General features: G+C 41.4%; 1 protein-coding gene across 1 annotated transcript in view; it reads right to left on the bottom strand.

Moving 5' to 3' along the window:
• The window catches only part of LOC140132857 (uncharacterized), a 72,442-nt gene that overhangs the window by 13,491 nt on the left and 39,326 nt on the right, over positions 1-19,625 (bottom strand). Inside the window, exons 4-6 of the mRNA XM_072152189.1 lie at positions 17,762-17,898; positions 6,141-6,298; positions 4,563-4,675 (exon numbers count right to left, since the gene is read on the bottom strand). Of these exons, the coding sequence (XP_072008290.1) occupies positions 4,563-4,675; positions 6,141-6,298; positions 17,762-17,898 (408 nt within the window). The remainder of the gene's footprint in view (positions 1-4,562; positions 4,676-6,140; positions 6,299-17,761; positions 17,899-19,625) is intronic.

The following is a 19,625-nucleotide window of genomic DNA, read 5'->3' as shown; positions in this document are numbered from 1 at the left end:
TTAACCTCTCTGCTTCCTGTCCCTACAGAGGTCAAGGGGCATCCTCCAAGTGGGCCGTCATGGGGGACGTATTGGAAATATGCTTACTAGAATTCCCTCTTATGTAAAATGTTCACCATTTACTTATAAAGAATGTCTCTCAAAAGTGAAGCAAATATGAATCTTCCTACCTCATTTTCACATAAGAGGAGTCAAGTTTAATGGGTGCAGGGAGAATGTCAATTCTATGCCGTATACTGGGAAGCAAAAAAAAAAAAAAATTCTGAATGCAGAGAAAATGATGAAAAAACACATTTGCGCCATTTCTTGTGGGCTTGGATTTTACGTCTTTCACTGTGCGCCCTAAATGACAGGTCTACTTCATTCATTGGGTCAATACGATCACGTGGATACCAAATTTGTATAGGTTTTGTAATGTTTTCATACATTTACAAAAATTAAAAACTCTTGTACAAAAAAATTCTTCATTTTGCCGTCTTCTTGCGCTAATAATTTTTTCATACTTTAGTGTACAGAGCTGTAGTTGATGTCATTTTTTGAGACTTTTGATGACGTTTTCAATGATTTTACTTTTAGGATTGTATGACCTTTTGATCACTTTTTATTTAATTTTTTATATTTTTCAAAATTGCAAAAAAATGCCATTTACAACTTTGGGCGCTATTTTCTGTTACGGGGTTAAACGCAGTGTAAAACCACTATTATATTTTGATAGATCAGGGATTTTTGGACGCGGCAATACCTAATGTGTTTATGATTTTTACTAATTATTTATATGACTTCTAGGGAAAGGGGGGTGATTTGAATTTTTAAGTTTTTTTAATATCATTTTATAACTTTTTTTATTTTTTGCTATTTTTCAGACTCCCTAGGGTACTTTAACCATAGGTTGTCTGATTGATCCTACCATATACTGCCATACTACAGTATGGCAGTATCTGGGGATTTTGAACACCGCCCATTGTAATAGATAGCCTAAAACAGTGATGGCTAACCTATGACACGCGACAGTGCTGACATGCGTAGCCATTTTCACTGACACACGGCTGCCTGAGAGTTAAGTTTCATCCTACATGACCAGGTGCAGTAGCCGGGAGGATGAGAGATTGCACTAGGCTTCCAGCACTCCCTCCTCCTCCTCCTCCAGCGGGCCGGCCCCTCCCCATGTGTGAGCTGTGCCTAGTGTCTACAGTCAGCACAGGTATCAGCATGGGGCACAGCAGGAGAGGTGACCCGGCCATACACCCAGGAGGCTCCTCTGCAGCTCCTGATAGTTGTGGTGGGGGGAAGATGGCAGCACAGTCAGAGGTCACATCGCTGCTGCCTTGTGTGATGTCCCAGCAGCTGCCACCTCTACACTGACCATCTCCACAGCAGGGGCAAGGGAGCACAACCACTCATCATATAGTAAGTAAGGTCAGTGCACTGTATGATAGAAGACAGTCATCAGGGCTTGTGTGTCAGTTTTGTGACGTACAAGCCCTGACATAATCGCAACGCCTTGCAAATCGCCAGACATTGGGATTATTTTGCTCCTCACACTTTCTCCATGCCAAGAGGGCATGAGGGAGATGCAGACAGTGGTGCCTGCGTCCTCGCTATAACCTGTGAACTTTCATGACAGAAAGTTCACAGGTTACTAAGCATTTCCACACCTGTCTGATTGTAACCGATCTATTACAATGTGAGATTTGCACATAGTAATAGATGATTGGGAAAATCCCCATATACTGCCATACTGTAGTATGGCATTACATGGTAGGATCAATCAGACAACCTACGGTTAAAGTACCCTAGAAGTTAAATAGTATACATATTTGTTATTTAAACTATAAATATCACAAAACTATGTTTTTTTGTCAAGGTGACACACCACCCGAGTTATGCTCGGTTTTTTGGCGAATTTTGACACACCAAGCTCAAAAGGTTGCCCATCACTGGCCTAAAACATGATAGCCTCGGATCTTTGTGTGATCCAAGGCTTTCATGGCAACAGATCGAGCAACAGATGGGCCCTCTTCATACTCCCCCATGCACAATAAAACGTACAGGTACGTCTTATTGCGCAGTGGAGTTAATATGACACAAAATGCATGTTTCTAGGTACTATAGAACCAAATGTTATGGGCTTTTGAAGTGACACTATCCCTACAACAACCAAATTTGACTCATCTCAAGTGAAAATTACTTTGGGGAAGATTTTTTATAGGTTAAAGGGGGTAATTTCATATAAAAAGATTCCAGAAAGTACATTTCATACCCTACCCGAGGGGACTAATAGTTTAGTGTGGTAAATCCTAGTGTCTCTAGTGTTAGTTACCTAGATACTAAATGCAATTTCATTCTGTGCAGGTTAAAAACAGTATAAACCAAGTACTAACCCTTAATGCCATCTCTACAATCCACTCTTGAATAAGAAACATTTACATTGATTTTATTAGGATCTGAGAAGACTGTTCTTGTGACCACTCCATTACACTGGCAGACATTACTCTCATTGCACATGTAAGCAGTGGGAATTTTCTATACAATGAATTAGAGTTCTTCAAGATCTAGGATTAAATTGATGACCATCTGAAACATATTTATTTAAACAATGTTACAAAATATTTACTTATGTAAAATAACAGTAAATAGTGTTTACTGTTATTTTACATAAGTAAATATTTTGTAACATTGTTTAAATAAATGTGTTTCTGATGGTCATCTTTTTAAGACAAACTAGTTTCATGTAGTGATATTAATTTATGTATGTATTTGCAGCCATCTAGTGTGTGGTGGGTTTGCGTTGGAATGATTTGCTTTGGGTTTAATGAGGAATTGGAGTACAGGCAGTCCCCGAGTTACATACAAGATAGGGTCTGTAGGTTTGTTCTTAAGTTGAATTTGTATGTAAGTCGGAACTGTATACTTTATAATTGTAACCCTTAATGCCAGAATTTTTGTGTCTCTGTCACAATTGTATTTTAAAAATGTTGGGTTGTCAATAAGAACTGAAGCTTCATTGCAGATATCATATATAACTGTTATAGGTGTTTATTGTAGCCTAAGGCTAAAGTACAGTAAATTATCAAAATCCAGAGGTTCGTTTGTGACTAGGGGTCGTCTGTAAGTCGGGTGTTCTTAAGTAGGGGACCACCTGTACTTAGCAAAAGTACAAGCAAACTCAAATGAGTTGTCCAGTTTCTGCAAATACATTTTGTATAATGAAGTTATAATAAAGTAACACAATTTTCCAATATACTTTCTGCATCTATTCCTCATTGTTTTCTAGATCTCTGCTTGCTTTCATGCTATGGGAAGTGTCATTGTTCACTTCTTGTGGATAACAAATGGTCTATGGTCATGTGATGCTACAAAAGGTGCACGGTTCATTATATCACACAGCTCCTGATTACTCTCTGTGATACTAACGAGCTGTGCACCTGTGTGACATCACATGACCAGGGATAGATTTATATCCACTGGTAGATCACAACGAAGCTGCCAGCAAGCAGAAAATATATTGGAAAATTTAAATTCTTTTCATTACATAAACAGCATTGATTTACAGAAACTGTACTATCCCTTTAAGGGTGGATTCTTAAATAGAAATAGTATGCATCGCATTTTCTTAACATATTTTGTTGAATTTATGTCTAAATCAAGTTGAAGAGACATATGGAAAGATTAAGAGTCCTCTGGGTACAACAGAAACCAATTTGAATTCATGACTTCATTGCACTGTTTATTTCAACAAAATCTACACCAGTAATATAGAATAGAAGGAATCGTTTTTCTCCACCACTTATGGTACTAGTTTTTTTAACCCCATTATTTTTTCTAATATATAGATATCTATAGTATATAACTATTTTTCAACCTAACATTTGCTAAGGATTGATACACATGAATTTTAACAGGTCTTATGTCACATAATACTCCTCTTGCAGTCTGCAATTCATCGTCATCATGATTGCCTTCCTTTCATGTTCTTTAAGGCACTAATAACTTTATGTAAATTGGAATTCAAGAAAACTGACTATCCGAGCCATTTTAAATTACTTATGATCCAATTTTCTCTCAACCAAATATTTCCTCCTTCGGTTGCCAATAGAATAAATGTTTCTGAAATGGTTCTACACACCTGAACAAGGTAAGTTGACATCTTTTTTTCTATATCTGCTCTACAAGCACTTGAAAATTATATATATATATATATATATATATATATATATATATATATATATATATATATATGTACAGTGCATGCGCATTTAGGGTGATCAGATCTTCAGAATCTTTGGCCAACTAAGTGGTCTACTGGGTGTAGTTAAACACAGATGAATGACAAATGAAGATTATTAAACAGTCTTAACCTGTGTGATGGTTACAGAAGCTTAATGTAAGGCAACTAGTTTGATGGTATCCTGGTTTTCAACATGTAATTTCCTTTCTATGGTGGCTGACGCAGGTGGGTTGAGAAGTACTGACACATTGTACAGAAGGGACAGAGAAATGATAAGGTCAGGGCAGGCAGAATGTGCATACATATGTACATAAAAAAAAAGAAAATCCTGTACCTTTCTCCGGAGTGATGGAGCTTTCGACAGCTTTAGAAAGGTTAAATGTGGTTTAAAATCTTTGCTTCCACTGATGTTCACACCCTCACTGATGAAGCAGTCCTTCACAACTTCTAACAAGGAAACAAAAATATTTGTGAAAAAAATGGATCCAAGCTAGCAACAATTATCTAGTCTACATGTTTTACCTGACATTCCTAGTATGAACTATGGTTTATGTGTGTTGGTGTTGTCATTTCACTACACCCATTTCCTCTGCAGTTCCAATCACTTGGGGCAGAGATTCTGGCTCCACACAAATATCCACAGTTAGCATACTGCTGTCTTTTCTTGATCTACTTCATTCCTTGTGAGATTTACTCACAAGGGTGACCATTCTTGTAGGTTGCTTGTCTTGTTACCTGTAGTTACCTAGTTACCATGTTGTATATAGTTTCCATATTGTATATATATGTTCTGAATGCTGGTGCTTTGGATACTTTTTGGAATTGATTACTACTGCCTGTCAGTGACAACACAGACAACACAGTGAATTCAGCGTTCCCTGAAGCAGCTCATGATTGAGGTAAGAAGAGAAGTGCTGAGCCACCCAAAGGAGAAACAGGGCCTCATTATCATAATTTTATAATAGTTTAGGGATTAAACAATATATGTTTCTGCATCAGTGTAGCTACAGCATTCTCAAGGTATGTTTGGTTCATAATGCATAAAAGCGAACTGTAAATTTCCTTTAAACCCCAAAGAAATGTATTATGTTGCCAAGATCAGATTATAAATCATTCAAGACATTTTACAGTCTTCGATAAATAACATAACTTTGAGTAAGCATTTGTCATTTTTCTTTTTGCACTTTCATACTCCCTTATATATCGCAGAACTTAAGTATTACATATTGTTACTGTTTAATCTGTTGAGTAATTTGGTTATGTAATGATAAGTAGAATGGCTTGATTTCCTTACTCTTTTAATAGCTGCAGATCATTATTGAGAAATTAAGATCTCCAGTTGTTCAGCTACTTTGTCATATACAAAAGCAGATACAGCAGAGTATTTCAGCAAATTAAACATAGTCAACTGAAATGCTTTAAATAGTTATTTTCTGTGAAGTTTCTGCTATGCAGCAAAGGATGGGTTCAAGTTTTCCCTACAGCATATACTATTATCTATTTTTCTTTTTAACTTGCAAGTAAAAAACAAAAAGGTCAAGATAGGCAAGTACATTCCCGTCAATTATCTTTATGCTGTGCTCAGTATTTACTTCAGCATAGTATCAGTAGAGTAAAAACTGATTTATGAAATACTTCAGAGCACGAGTTCAACAGCACTAGACAAGTACTTGAGACAGAGAATACTTATCATAAAGTATATACCAGTGTATCACCAATGTATTGGAGAGGAACATCATCAGAGAAATGAAATAGTAAGTAAAATGCTTTAAGAGTATGATTGTGTAGATCCAGATGTAACATTTATAGTTACAGTATATGATTAGAATTTACCCGTATAACATTTTTGCAAATCAATTTTATTTAAAACAAAATTTTCATCTGTATTTTTAAATTATAACCTAATGTTTACCTGCAATTTCGGACAACAGCTTATTTTCATGCTTGGTTATTTTTAGGAATATAACTTGATTATTAAACTCGCCAATTCCATGAAGGGATAAGGCAAATTGTTTGCCAATCAATAGCTTTTCTACTTTTTCCTTGCTTTGCAACAATGCAGAAACAGCTCTACAAACAGAGAGAAAAAGATCAGACATTACCAATACTTTAAAAATAGTGGACATCTTGCTTTTGAAGGATTTCCCATTGTATATCATTAGCTTTTAATGTGTGCCATTGTAGAAGCATTGTACTTTCACCTAGCTTTTTTTTGAATAGGTATATATTTGACTCCATAAAAATCATAGTAGACTGTTTTTCCTATGTAATAAAAAAAAGAGAACTGAAATTAAAGCAAGGAAACTATTAACATGTTAGAGGTAAATATTTAATTTTGTGTTTAATTTACTGGTATTTAAATAAAAGCTATGCTGAAAGCATATGTCCGTGTGGTTTGAAATAATTTTTATTAAATGATGCTAGTTCCAGAGGTGGAGAGTGGCCAACATGGAGAATTATAATTGCAGTGTGCCAGTCTTGTGAATGAGGAAAGATAATAAGTGTTAGTAATGCAATGGAAGGAACGCAAAGACTTCTAAAGTATCAATTTGTATATGGCTTTACAACAAATTACCCAAGATAGCAATATGTATAGGTAACAAATCAAATCATAATACAGATAAAAAGCTTAGTATATTGTAATCACAATTCATCCCACAAGCCTTGAGGCATTGGAGTTTGGGGACCAAAAAAGTTTCGTTTTTTTTGTTATGATTTATATCCAGTTGCCCCCATCTTCTCTCCTGTCACCTCCCATTATTCTTACTATGTAATCAACCCCCTATTTGCCCATGCATTCTATATTTCAGACAAAATTCATATACCCTGGGTACCCTCACAACACCTTGTATTATCCCTCTTGCCATCCACTCCTCAATTGCCCATAGACATTCATGGTGGATAACTGTCACATGCTGGAGCTTGTGCATCAAGCACCTCTGAATACATATAGAGTCCCCAGCCTCGGGCTACACAGTGCACAACTCTTCTGTGTCTGGCGTAGATTTGCACCATTAACCAAAGCCCTTTCAGTTTAAACAGTAGCTAGTTGTACCGCTTGTGCAGGGCAGGAACTCCCGATTGGCCGCTCTGCTGCTGGCTGCACCCCCTTCATGCCCCTCCAAGACCCTGGCGTGTAAATGGGGTAAAGGTGATAATAATCACAAAGTTACCTACACAAACCTCAAAAACAAATTAGACCTAAACCATTGTACTACTCATTCAGCCAAAAGGCCACAGAATATCGACCAACAAGATGAGAGCTCATAAAGACTACCAACAACAAAGTTAAAATGGAATACTTGAATTCATCATTACAATGTACATAAAATATATGATAAAATATCACATGGAGAATAAGCCAGAATGTAGAGCAAAGATTACCGACTAAAAAGTGGGGAGACACAAAGCTGCAGAGCATTAACCAATAACTAACTCATGACCAAGATATAGATGAGAACAATACCAGTTATAACAGGTCTCCAAATATATGCCCATATTATAAACTATCGTGTAGTAACAATACAGGGTGTACGATACACAGGCTGACAAAGCCACAGGGTGAAACATACATCAAAATGATTGTGTCCTCAGTGCGCTCCAATATACTGGCAGCATGATGTAAGGTATACACAGGATGTGATCCTGATATTTCATTATATGCATTATAGGACTTTTGTGTACATCCGAGTAAGACATAGCCTTAGTACTTCGGCAATTTTTCTAGGCTCTCAAAACTTAACATAGCCTTAGTAGCCTTAATACTTAGTATTAATATTGGTCTTTATGCAATTAAGGATACCTTATGTATTGGCCCCTATTATTATTTCTGATGTTATTTATTTATTTCCAGCAAAGTATTGTTACTAAACAGATAACTGGTATTGTCCCCATTTATTTATATCTTCGTTCTGAGGTATTGGTTCTCACTCTGCAACTTTGTGTCTCCCCACTTTTTAGTAATTTTTGCTCTACATTCTGACTTGCTCTCTATGTGATATTTTCTCATGATATATTCTATGTGCATTGTAATGATGAATTAAAGTATTCATTTTTAACTTGGTTGTTGGTAGTCTTTATGTGCTTTCATCTTTTATTGGTGGTGCCGGTTCCCTAAGGCATTGTGATTATTTTAGGGCTTGTGTCCCAGAAAACTCATTCTGGTCTGCCCTCTATCAGCCTCTTGGCTGGATATAAAATAATAATGTATTTTAGAAGGAACCCTACAATCTTTATTTTGCATATAGGTACACAGGTAGGTTAGGAAGAAGGCAGCAGCATGATACAGAACTGATTATTCTAGCTTACAACTGCATAATTTAAAGACCACATACAGTCCTTTGTTTACATCCTACCCGGAAAGTATTTAAGAAGGATAGGAAATGGGAACATAGATTATAATTTTGTAGCCATTTTGGCATATTCCAGCCATCTACTACCCATTTATTATACTGAGAATCCACCTATTTTAATCGACCATCTACCACAGCTTAACTGGAGTGTATCAGCTGATCAAACAAGATCCTGTCTGGACTTTGGCTATGGGGCAGTCTTCTTGAAGTTTTAGGTATTTGGTTACATCAAGAGCACATGTGTACAAACTCACATATAGCAGTCTTTGTTGCTTATACTGCCACAGGCCTCTATCGCCCGGCTACTGGGTTCACCTGCCACATTATTTACACTTAATTTACTATGGTGAAGGCATATAAATAAAATATAACTTTTATTAATATTGTATTAAAAGAAAATAAAATATGTACTTTTCAACCACCAAATAAATCTCACTCATCACTATGTGTCAGTGTTGTAAGTATAGAGTGCAAGGGACCTACAGAGATAATCACACAATATAGGAATAATTACAACATATGGTGACTCTGCTATCTAAACCAGTGCATATTAGAAAAGGCATAGATCTCACCCATCTTGTCGTCACAGTGGGGGAGGTACGGGTGATCCGTCACGGGCACTTCTAGGTCAGGATGAAGATGATTGCACTGACCCTATTGTGCCCTATATCTTAAGATCTCCCTTTATGTCCCAATGTTGCTCCCGCCCTAACAAGGACGGTCCCAAGCTTTCCCTGTAGGTTTGAAAGTGGCCCTATTTTGCCCTATACATCCAGTATTCAGTCTTCCCGACGCGTTTCTAGTGCCACTCCTTGTGGAACTTTCATCAGGGGAATAGAAACAATGTTGATGAATGGCTGTAGGTCTGACAGCAGTGGTCTGTGGTGGTGGATGACACAGTGGTGCACTCCACTCCTATAGTCCACTCCACCACTGTGTCATCCACCACCACAGACCACTGCTGTCAGACCTACAGCCAGACATCAACATTGTTTCTATTTGTGTAATGTCACTTCTTGAGACTAGTCCCGATCCAACTCGCCACTGTGCCAAAGTGCTGCGAAGACACCGAAGGAGATTGAATTTGCACACAAACTGAGTGTATTAAGAAACTGAATTTGCAAGAACGATCCCTATAGAATACAAAATAATGGACAATAATGCATGTGGCAAGGTCAGAGTTCTAGAAAGTGCACTTTTTAAATTGAATATGCTTCAAGGATAGTTTAATAGCAATAGTTAAAAGAAAGAACAGCAATTTGATATTAACTATAACGATTAGGATTCCAATTACCATAATTCTCTACAAGGGCCATTGTATGTACATATATGAGTTATCCAGCAATTGCTCTGTGGATTTTTTAAGGATTACTTCATGAATTGATATACTGTATCTGTCTTATATGAAATATTCTGTGTTTTTTAGCAGTATGATATATATTTTAGATATAGGTTATTGTGTTCAATTTTGTATATTAATTAGAGATGAGCGAGCACTAAAATGCTCGGGTACTCGTTATTCGAGACGAACTTTTCCCGATGCTCGAGTGCTCGTCTCGAATAACGAGCCCCATTGAAGTCAATGGGAGACTCGAGCATTTTTCAAGGGGACCAAGGCTCTGCACAGGGAAGCATGGCCAAACACCTGGGAACCTCAGAAAAGGATGGAAACACCACGGAAATGGACAGGAAACAGCAGGGGCAGCATGCATGGATGCCTCTGAGGCTGCTTAATCGCACCATTATGCCAAAATGATGGGCAACAGCATGGCCATGACAGAGTGACAGAATGAAGCTAGATAGCATCTAAAACATCCAATAATTGACCCTGACACTATAGGGGACGGCATGCAGAGGCAGCGGCAGCAGCGGCAGGCTAGAGAGTGGCATGGCGACATACCCTAAATGGACTCAGGCTTCAAACCTATGGGTGGCAGAGAGGAACCAAAGGAGGTGAGCAAGAAGCGCTCAAATAATATCGGTACATGATAAAAGTTTGCCAGTATATTTTGTGGATTACACAGCAGGGTGGCGACAAAGTTAACATGGAAGCCATGAAAACAACCCAAAATTCTGCCTGACACAGCTGGTTTGATAAGGGGACCATGTATGGAGGCAGTGAACTAGTAGTAGATTAAATGTGCTGCAGTTAAAACTATGTTAGTTGGATCTTGGCATGGAGCTGGCGCTCCGCTGCCAGGCGAGCTTTCGCCAATCCAAGCCCCTGTCTCTAGGCTACTCCCCAAATAGCACTTCTAAGAACCTTTTGTATAAGATCAAGTGTAGTAGCGTTCTTATAAGTTTAGGATATGGCGGGTGAGGGGAATGTAAACAGATGCGCAAGAAGCGCTGAAATAATATTGGTAAATGATAAAAGTTTGCCAGTATATTTTGTGGATTACACAGCAGGGTGGCGACAAAGTTAACAAGTTTGTTGTGGAAGCCATGAAAACAACCCAAAATTCTGCCTGACACAGCTCGTTTGATAAGGGGACCATGTATGCCTACAGTTCATGCCAGTCGCTGCACTGGCTGCCAGTCTCCTTTCGAATACAGTTTCAAATAATAACCCTCATCCATAAAGCTCTGTATAATGCTGCACCCCCCTACCTCTCCTCTCTTATCTAAGTCTATCGCCCAACCCGTGCTCTTAGATCCGCCATTGATCTTAGATTAACCTCTACCCTAGTGCGGACCTCCCACTCGCGTCTCCAAGACTTCTCTAGAGCTGCACCAATTCTATGGAATGCTCTGCCCCGGACTATCAGACTAATACCTAACCTCCAAAGTTTCAAACGTGCTCTTAAAACCCATTTCTTTAGGCAAGCCTATAACACTCATTAACTGCATGAAGTTTTAACTCTTCTACTAACCCGTCCTGTGTCGTCCTCCCATCTGTTATCCAGCAACCAACAGGCACCAGACTTCTCTGCAGTCCCATTCACCCTGGACCTGGTGACGGCTGAGTGGTTCAAGCGACAGCAATTCCATTTATTATATTTTGTTCTATTCCCTAAGAAGAATGGCTTGACCATTAAAAATTCTTTTACCTCGTGTTACCCCATCATCTTCATAAACCGTAAGCTCTGGCGAGCAGGGACCTCACTCCTGTTGTTCCATACAAATGTTGTGCTCTGTTACATTACATTTGTATTTGTTTCCTATGATTTGTAAAGCGCTACGGAATATGATGGCGCTATATAAATAAAGATTATTATTATTATGGAGGCAGTGAACTAGTAGTAGATTAAAGGTGCTGCACTTAAAACTATGTTAGTTGGATCTTGGGATGGAGCTGGCGCTCCGCTTCCAGGCGAGCTTTCGCCAATCCAAGCCCCTGTCTCTAGGCTACTCCCCAAACAGCACTTCTAAGAACCTTTTGTATAAGATCAAGTGTAGTAGCGTTCTTATAAGTTTGGGATATTTGGCGAGTGAGGGGAATGTAAACAGATGCGCAAGAAGCGCTGAAATAATATCGGTAAATGATAAAAGTTTGCCAGTATATTTTGTGGATTACACAGCAGGGTGGCGACAAAGTTAACAAGTTTGATGTGGAATGCCCTGTAATAGCTCTTGGGCGTGTGCCTTTTATCGCCTAGGCTCAGCAGTTTGAGCACCGCCTGCTGTCGCTTAGCGACGGCACTGCTGCTGTGTCTAGAGCTACCGACTGATGGCGCCATGGCCATGGATGGTAATTCGGAGGAGGAGGAGGTGGAGGAGGGGTGGGAGGAGGAGGAGGTATAGTAGGCCTTTGAGACCTGGACCGAGGTAGGCCCCGCAATCCTCTGCGTCGGCAGTATATGACCAGCCCCAGGGTCAGACTCGGTCCCAGCGTACACCAAGTTAAGTGTAGTAGCGTTCTTATAAGTTTGGGATATGGCGGGTGAGGGGAATGTAAACAGATGCGCAAGAAACGCTGAAATAATATCCCTAAATGGTAAAAGTTTGCCAGTATATTTTGTGGATAACACAGCAGGGTGGCGACAAAGTTAACAACTTTGATGTGGAATCCATGAAAACAACCCAAATTTCTGCCTGACACACCTCGTTTGATAAGGGGACGATGTATGGAGGCAGCTATATGGACGACTTTTGGAGGTAGCAATGGAGACAACGTGTGGAGGCTGCTATGGAGACAATTTAATTTGGATAGTGCCTGTATGTGGCAGTCCAAAAAAGTTTTCAAACCAGAGGAGCAGGTAGGTGGCCCTCCAGAAAAATGAAATAGATTGAGTGCCTGTATGTGGCACTCCCAAAAATTGTTTAAAACAGAGGACCGGGTAGGTGGCCCTCCAGAAAAATTAAATGCATAAAGTACTATAGCTAGAGCCAGTGGGCCCTGTCAAAAAATAGCCAGTTTCCTCTGCTTTAGTGTACAAAGAGGAGGAGAAGGAGGAAAATGAGGAGGAGGAGTGGATCAATTATTCAGGTTGAGCTTCCTTCACCTGGTGGAGATTGGAAATTATGAGAAATCCAGGCTTTATTCATCTTAATAAGCGTCAGCCTGTCAGCGCTGTCAGTCGACAGGCGTGTAAGCTTATCGGTGATGATGCCACCAGCTGCACTGAAAACCCGCTCGGACAACACGCTAGCGGCAGGGCAGGGAAGAACCTCCAAGGCGTACAGCGCCAGTTCGTGCCACATGTCCAGCTTTGAAACCCAGTAGTTGTAGGGAGCTGTGTGATCATTTAGGACGATGGTATGGTCAGCTACGTACTCCTTCACCATCTTTCTGTAAAGATCAGCCCTACTGTGCCGAGACTGGGGACAGGTGACAGTGTCTTGCTGGCGTGACATAAAGCTGGCAAAAGCCTTGTAAAGCGTACCCTTGCCAGTGCTGGACAAGCTGCCTGCTCGCCTACTCTCCCTCGCTACTTGTCCCGCAGAACTACGCACTCTGCCGCTAGCGCTGTCAGAAGGGAAATAGTGTTTCAGCTTGTGCACCAGGGCCTGCTGGTATTCATGCATTCTCACACTCCTTTCCTCTCCAGGGATGAGAGTGGAAAGATTTTGCTTGTACCGTGGGTCCAGGAGAGTGAATACCCAGTAATCGGTGCTGGAATAAATTCTTTGAACGCGAGGGTCACGGGATAGGCAGCCTAGCATGAAATCTGCCATATGCGCCAGAGTACCAATGCGTAAGAATTCACTCCCCTCACTGGCCTGACTGTCCATTTCCTCCTCCTCCAACTCCTCCAACTCCTCTTCTTCTGCCCATACACGCTGAACAGTGAAGGACTCAACAATGGTCCCCTCTTGTGTCTCGCCAACATTCTCCTCCTCTTCCTCCTCATCCTCCTCCACCTCCACCTCCTCCGATATGCGCTGAGAAACAGACCTAAGGGTGCTTTGGCTATCAACAAGGGAATCTTCTTCCCCCGTCTCTTGTGACGAGCGCAAAGCTTCCGACTTCATGCTGATCAGAGATTTTTTCAACAGGCCAAGCAGCGGGATGGTGAGGCTGATGATGGCGGCATCGCCACTGACCATCTGTGTTGACTCCTCGAAGTTACTCAGCACCTGACAGATATCAGACATCCACGTCCACTCCTCATTGTAGACTTGAGGAAGCTGACTGACCTGACTACCAGTTCTGGTGGAAGTTGACATCTGGCAGTCTACAATCGCTCTGCGCTGCTGGTAAACTCTGGATAACATGGTTAATGTTGAATTCCACCTCGTGGGCACGTCGCACAACAGTCGGTGAGCGGGCAGTTGGAGGCGGCGCTGCGCTGCCCTGAGAGTGGCAGCATCTGTGCTGGACTTCCTGAAATGCGCACAGATGCGGCGCACCTTCGTGAGCAAATCAAACAGATTGGGGTATGTCTTGAGGAAACGCTGAACTATCAGATTTAACACATGGGCCAGGCATGGCACATGTGTCAGTCTGCCGAGTTGCAGAGCCGCCACCAGGTTACGGCCGTTGTCACACACAACCATGCCTGGCTTCAGGTTCAGCGGTGCCAGCCACAGATCAGTCTGTGCCGTGATGCCCTGTAATAGCTCTTGGGCGGTGTGCCTTTTATCGCCTAGGCTCAGCAGTTTGAGCACCGCCTGCTGTCGCTTAGCGACGGCACTGCTGCTGTGCCTAGAGCTAGCGACTGATGGCGCCATGCCCACGGATGGTAGTTCGGAGGAGGAGGTGGAGGAGGGGTGGGAGGAGGAGGAGGCATAGTAGGCCTGAAAGACCTGGACCGAGGTAGGCCCCGCAATCCTCGGCGTCGGCAGTATATGACCAGCCGCAGGGTCAGACTCGGTCCCAGCCTCCACCAAGTTAACCCAATGTGCCGTCAGCGATATATAGTGGCCCTGCCCGGCAGCACTCGTCCACGTGTCCGTGGTCAGGTGGACCTTGTCAGAAACGGCGTTGGTCAGGGCACGGATGATGTTGTCTGACACGTGCTGGTGCAGGGCTGGGACGGCACATCGGGAAAAGTAGTGGCGGCTGGGGACCGAATACCGAGGGGCGGCCGCCGCCATGAGGTTGCGAAAGGCCTCGGTCTCTACTAGCCTATAGGGCAGCATCTCCAGGCTAAGCAATCTGGAGATGTGGACATTAAGGGCTTGGGCGTGCGGGTGGGTTGCACTATATTTCCGTTTCCGCTCCAGCGTCTGGGGTATGGAGAGCTGAACGCTGGTGGATGCTGTGGAGGATCGTGGAGGCGATGATGGGGTTTTTGTGCCAGGGTCCTGGGCAGGGGGCTGACTATCAGCTGACACAGGGGAAGGAGCAGTGGTGTGCACGGCCGGAGGTGAACGGGCTTGGTGCCACTAAGTGGGGTGTTTAGCATTCATATGCCTGCGCATACTGGTGGTAGTTAAGCTAGTAGTGGTGGAACCCCTGCTGATCCTGGTTTGGCAAAGGTTGCACACCACAGTCCGTCGGTCATCCGGTGTTTCCTTAAAGAACCTCCAGACTTCTGAAAATCTAGCCCTCGCCGCGGGAGCCCTCGCCGCGGGAGCTTCACTACGTGACACATTTGGCGCTGATGCACCTGCTCTGGCCCTGCCTCTCCGTCTGGCCCCACCACTGCCTCTTCCAACCTGTTCTGGTCGAGGACTCTCCTCCGTCTCAGAAGCACTGTGTTCACTCGGCCTCTCAACCCAGCTTGGGTCTGTCACCTCATCATCCTCCGATCCCTCAGTCTGCTCCCCCCTCGGACTTCCTGCCCTGACAACAACTTCACCACTGTCTGACAACCGTGTCTCCTCATCATCGGACACCTCTTTACACACTTCTTCCACTACGTCAAGAAGGTCATTATCACCCACAGACTGCGACTGGTGGAAAACCTGGGCATCGGAAAATTGCTCAGCAGCAACCGGACAAGTGGTTTGTGACTGTGGGAAGGGTCCAGAAAAATGTTCCTCAGAGTATGCCGGTTCTAATGCCAGGGGGCAGACTGGGGGGGAGGAGGCTGAGGTGCAGGAGCTGGAGGAGTGCCGATTTCGGTGACATGGGTGGACTGCGTGGAAGACTGACTGGTGGACAAATTGCTCGAAGCATTGTCGGCAATCCACGACATCACCTGTTCGCACTGTTCTGGCCTCAACAGTGCTCTACCACGAGTCCCAGTAACTTCAGACATGAACCTAGGGAGTGTAGCTCTGCGGCGTTCCCCTGCTCCCTCATAAGCAGGTGGTGTCTCACCCCGCCCAGGACCACGGCCTCTGACCCCTGCAGTAGTTGGACGCCCACGTCCCCACCCTCGTCCTCTACCCCTAGCCCTCGGGTTAAACATTTTGAAAATGAAAGTTATAACTTTAATTTTTTTTTTACTTTTTTTTGTGTTTTTTTGTGTTTTTTAGTTTTTAAAACCAAACGATGCTATCCTATTGCTATGGCTATTTTCTAGCCAAGTATGAAAGCACACTGCTATGCCAGATGAGATGACGCTGAGTTATGAAAAAATAACGTAAAATAAAAAGGAAATGGCAGACTGTGCCTAATTGAAATCCAACCCCTAACAAATTTTCCCACTTCGGTCTTTGCGATGGATATGTGCGTCACTAAGCGCTAAACACAGCGGTCGCAAGTCTCACTCCAAATTCCTCACAATTGGATAGTAGATGCACTGCAGCAAGGACAGCCACCAGCAGATCAACCAGAAATAAAATATATATAACGCTATTGTAGGCGTAAGTAAGCCGTTTGGATTCTCCTTTGGCTATTTTCTAGCCAAGTATGAAAGCACACTGATGAGATGACGCTGAGTTATGAAAAAATAAACGTAAAATAAAAAGAAACTGCCAGACTGTGCCTAATTGAAATCAAACCCCTAATAAATTTTCCCACTTTGGTGTTTGAGGTGGATATGTGCGTCACTAAGAGCTAAACGGTAGCAAGTCCCCCTGCAAATTCCTCACAATATGGTACTAGCTGCACTACTAGTGCCAGCAAGCCCAGCCACAAGCAAACAAAAAAAAAAAAAGTATAACGTTATTGTAGCCCTAAGAAGGGCTGTTGGGTTCTTTTTGAATCACTCCTGCCTAACACTATTCTAATAGAACACCCTAACGCTTTCCCTGACCAGCAGCAGCTCTCTCCCTAGCGGCATCCAGACACAGAATGATCCGAGCAGCGCGGGCAGCGGCTAGTCTATCCCAGGGTCACCTGATCGGGCCAGCCAACCACTGTTATCGACGTGTAAGGGTACCACGTCATGCTGAGTGGAGTGCAGAGTCTCCTGGCTTGTGATTGGCTCTGTTTCTGGCCGCCAAAAAGCAAAACGGCGGGAGCTGCCATTTTCTCGAGCGGGCGAAGTATTCGTCCGAGCAACGAGCAGTTTCGAGTACGCTAATGCTCGAACGAGCATCAAGCTCGGACGAGTATGTTCGCTCATCTCTAATATTAATATAAAAGTAATTTTTTACCTTTGTACATACAGCTTTAGTGCCATGTTATTATCTATTTTATAACTGGATATACTTGGCGTTGATAGTAGCAGTTCTGTCCCCCATGTGTCATGTTCATTTGGCAATATATTTTTGTATATACTTTATTTTAGCATTATTGACCACAAAATATATTTTTTATATATCACTGGATAATGTAGCTGTGTTTTTAATAAAACTGACACTTTCTGCATCTGAAGGGGTGTTTAAACGTTATATGCTACTACATTTTATGAGATTACTAGTAAAATACCAGTTTCTTAATATCTATAAACCTAATATTTACCTTTTGATGTCGTCTTCAGTTCGCAAATGGGCAACTAAAATTGTGATATGAACTTTCTCAGCTGGTATTAAGGCTCTAAGCAGCTTTGGTTCCTTTAATAATATGTGTTCCTGAACATCTTCAATTAGATCTAAAATCTACAGCAAATAAAAAACTGTAGTGAATAAACAATAATAAGGTATTATATTTTTAGGTTAGATTATAGGTTATATTTTCGTAACTTAGATAATGCAATAAATCTTAAAATATTGTAGCTCTAGAAGGCAAGGATTTGTTACTTATTGCATGACACTAAGTTATAAGATGTAGAAATCTGAAGAAACTGTTTAGCTGCAGGTTACTCCAAGAAAAGATTTTTTCTGTTACAAACAATATGACGTGGAATGTCTGCTGAAGACAAACTTTGTGTCCCTGGTGTTCCAACTAGTGAAATAATGACAATAATGGCCTGATCAAAAGGGGTTGGGTCGAAATGGTTGGTCACCCTAAAATTAGACACAAGCCCCTGATCCTGTGGATATGTGCCATTAGTTGAAAAAAACCTTTGAGATAGAGATTTTATTCCTCCCATATACTGTGACATAAAATAATACACATTTAGCACATTAGTAATCATACATATGATAAAATATTAAACATTAATCACATCTAAAAGAATATTCCAGAACGGTCTACATTTACTGAGCAATTAGACTTGATAAGAAGGAGTTTCAATATCATTTCATAAGAACTTTCACATTGCAATCTTTTCAGCAATTTACACAAATGCCTCACAAAGCCATTGATTTCTATGGGTGTTTTCACATTGGCTTGTATTTTCACTGGTCCATTGTCCATGAGAAAAATTATTAAACATCCTATTTTTTCCACTGATGTGGATCACGGAAGTGATAAAGTCTATGGGTCTACAAAAAAAAAAAAAAAACTGATGAAACATCCGTTTTTTTTTCACAGAGGAGGCTGAAAAACCAGGTTTGATGTTTCCAAAGCAATGTCACACCTTCAGTTTTTTTGGGGGGAAAACGGAGTCAAATCTAATGCATCAGGGAGACAAAACAAAGGAAAAATGGAGACACAGCGGAGACAAAAACTAACGGATGGGCAACTGAAGCAGAACTTTAACGCCAATGTGAAAGAGCCCTAACACAGCACACATCCCATAATCCCATAATTAATTTCATAGTCATATCATTGACCTTTTTTCCAAAATTAAATCACCACCTCCTTTGCTTTAGTAAATTGTAAAAAAGAATGGAGACAGAATTGACCATGACCATATTGGAACACCAATACTTTCACTTAATTCTCCTTGATGCATATTTACTGTGGCCTACCAAAAAGATAATTCTGAATCTCTACTTTCCATTTTCAAAAAAATTTCACTAAAAAAAGCAGTGCCCCCTATAAATTAAAAAATACCCCTTTAAACTTTGAATAGATTTTGTGCAGTGAGTAAACTATCACATCATGAACAACAATACTAGATTGTTATACAAATTGCAAAGCATCCCCAGACTTACCAGTCACCACCTTCAAGTAATAAAATATAATGGACTCAAAAATTACCTGAAAAAAATACACATATCCCTTTTGGCACTGGAAGAACACATGAGGTATCTATTCTGTCTGTACCTGACAATTTTCATGGGTTCGCCATTTTACTAGTCCCTCCACAACTATGTATAAAAACTACTGGATAGAAACATTTTACTTTTTTCTTCTCCCCCTCTACAAGTTGGCACTTCTGAATGTACTGCATTCAAAAGGAGGAAAGAAAATCTATTAAATATTAATTAAATTCATTTGCATGCATAACATCACTTTTCATATGCTCCAGCTGAAGCTTAAAAGCAGTAACCTTTCT

The sequence above is a fragment of the Engystomops pustulosus genome, chromosome 5, assembly GCF_040894005.1.
Source record: "Engystomops pustulosus chromosome 5, aEngPut4.maternal, whole genome shotgun sequence".
In the NCBI taxonomy this organism is placed as follows: domain Eukaryota; kingdom Metazoa; phylum Chordata; class Amphibia; order Anura; family Leptodactylidae; genus Engystomops; species Engystomops pustulosus.
The sequence above is the reverse complement of the archived record's forward strand: the minus strand, read 5'-3'. Positions and strand labels throughout refer to the sequence as shown.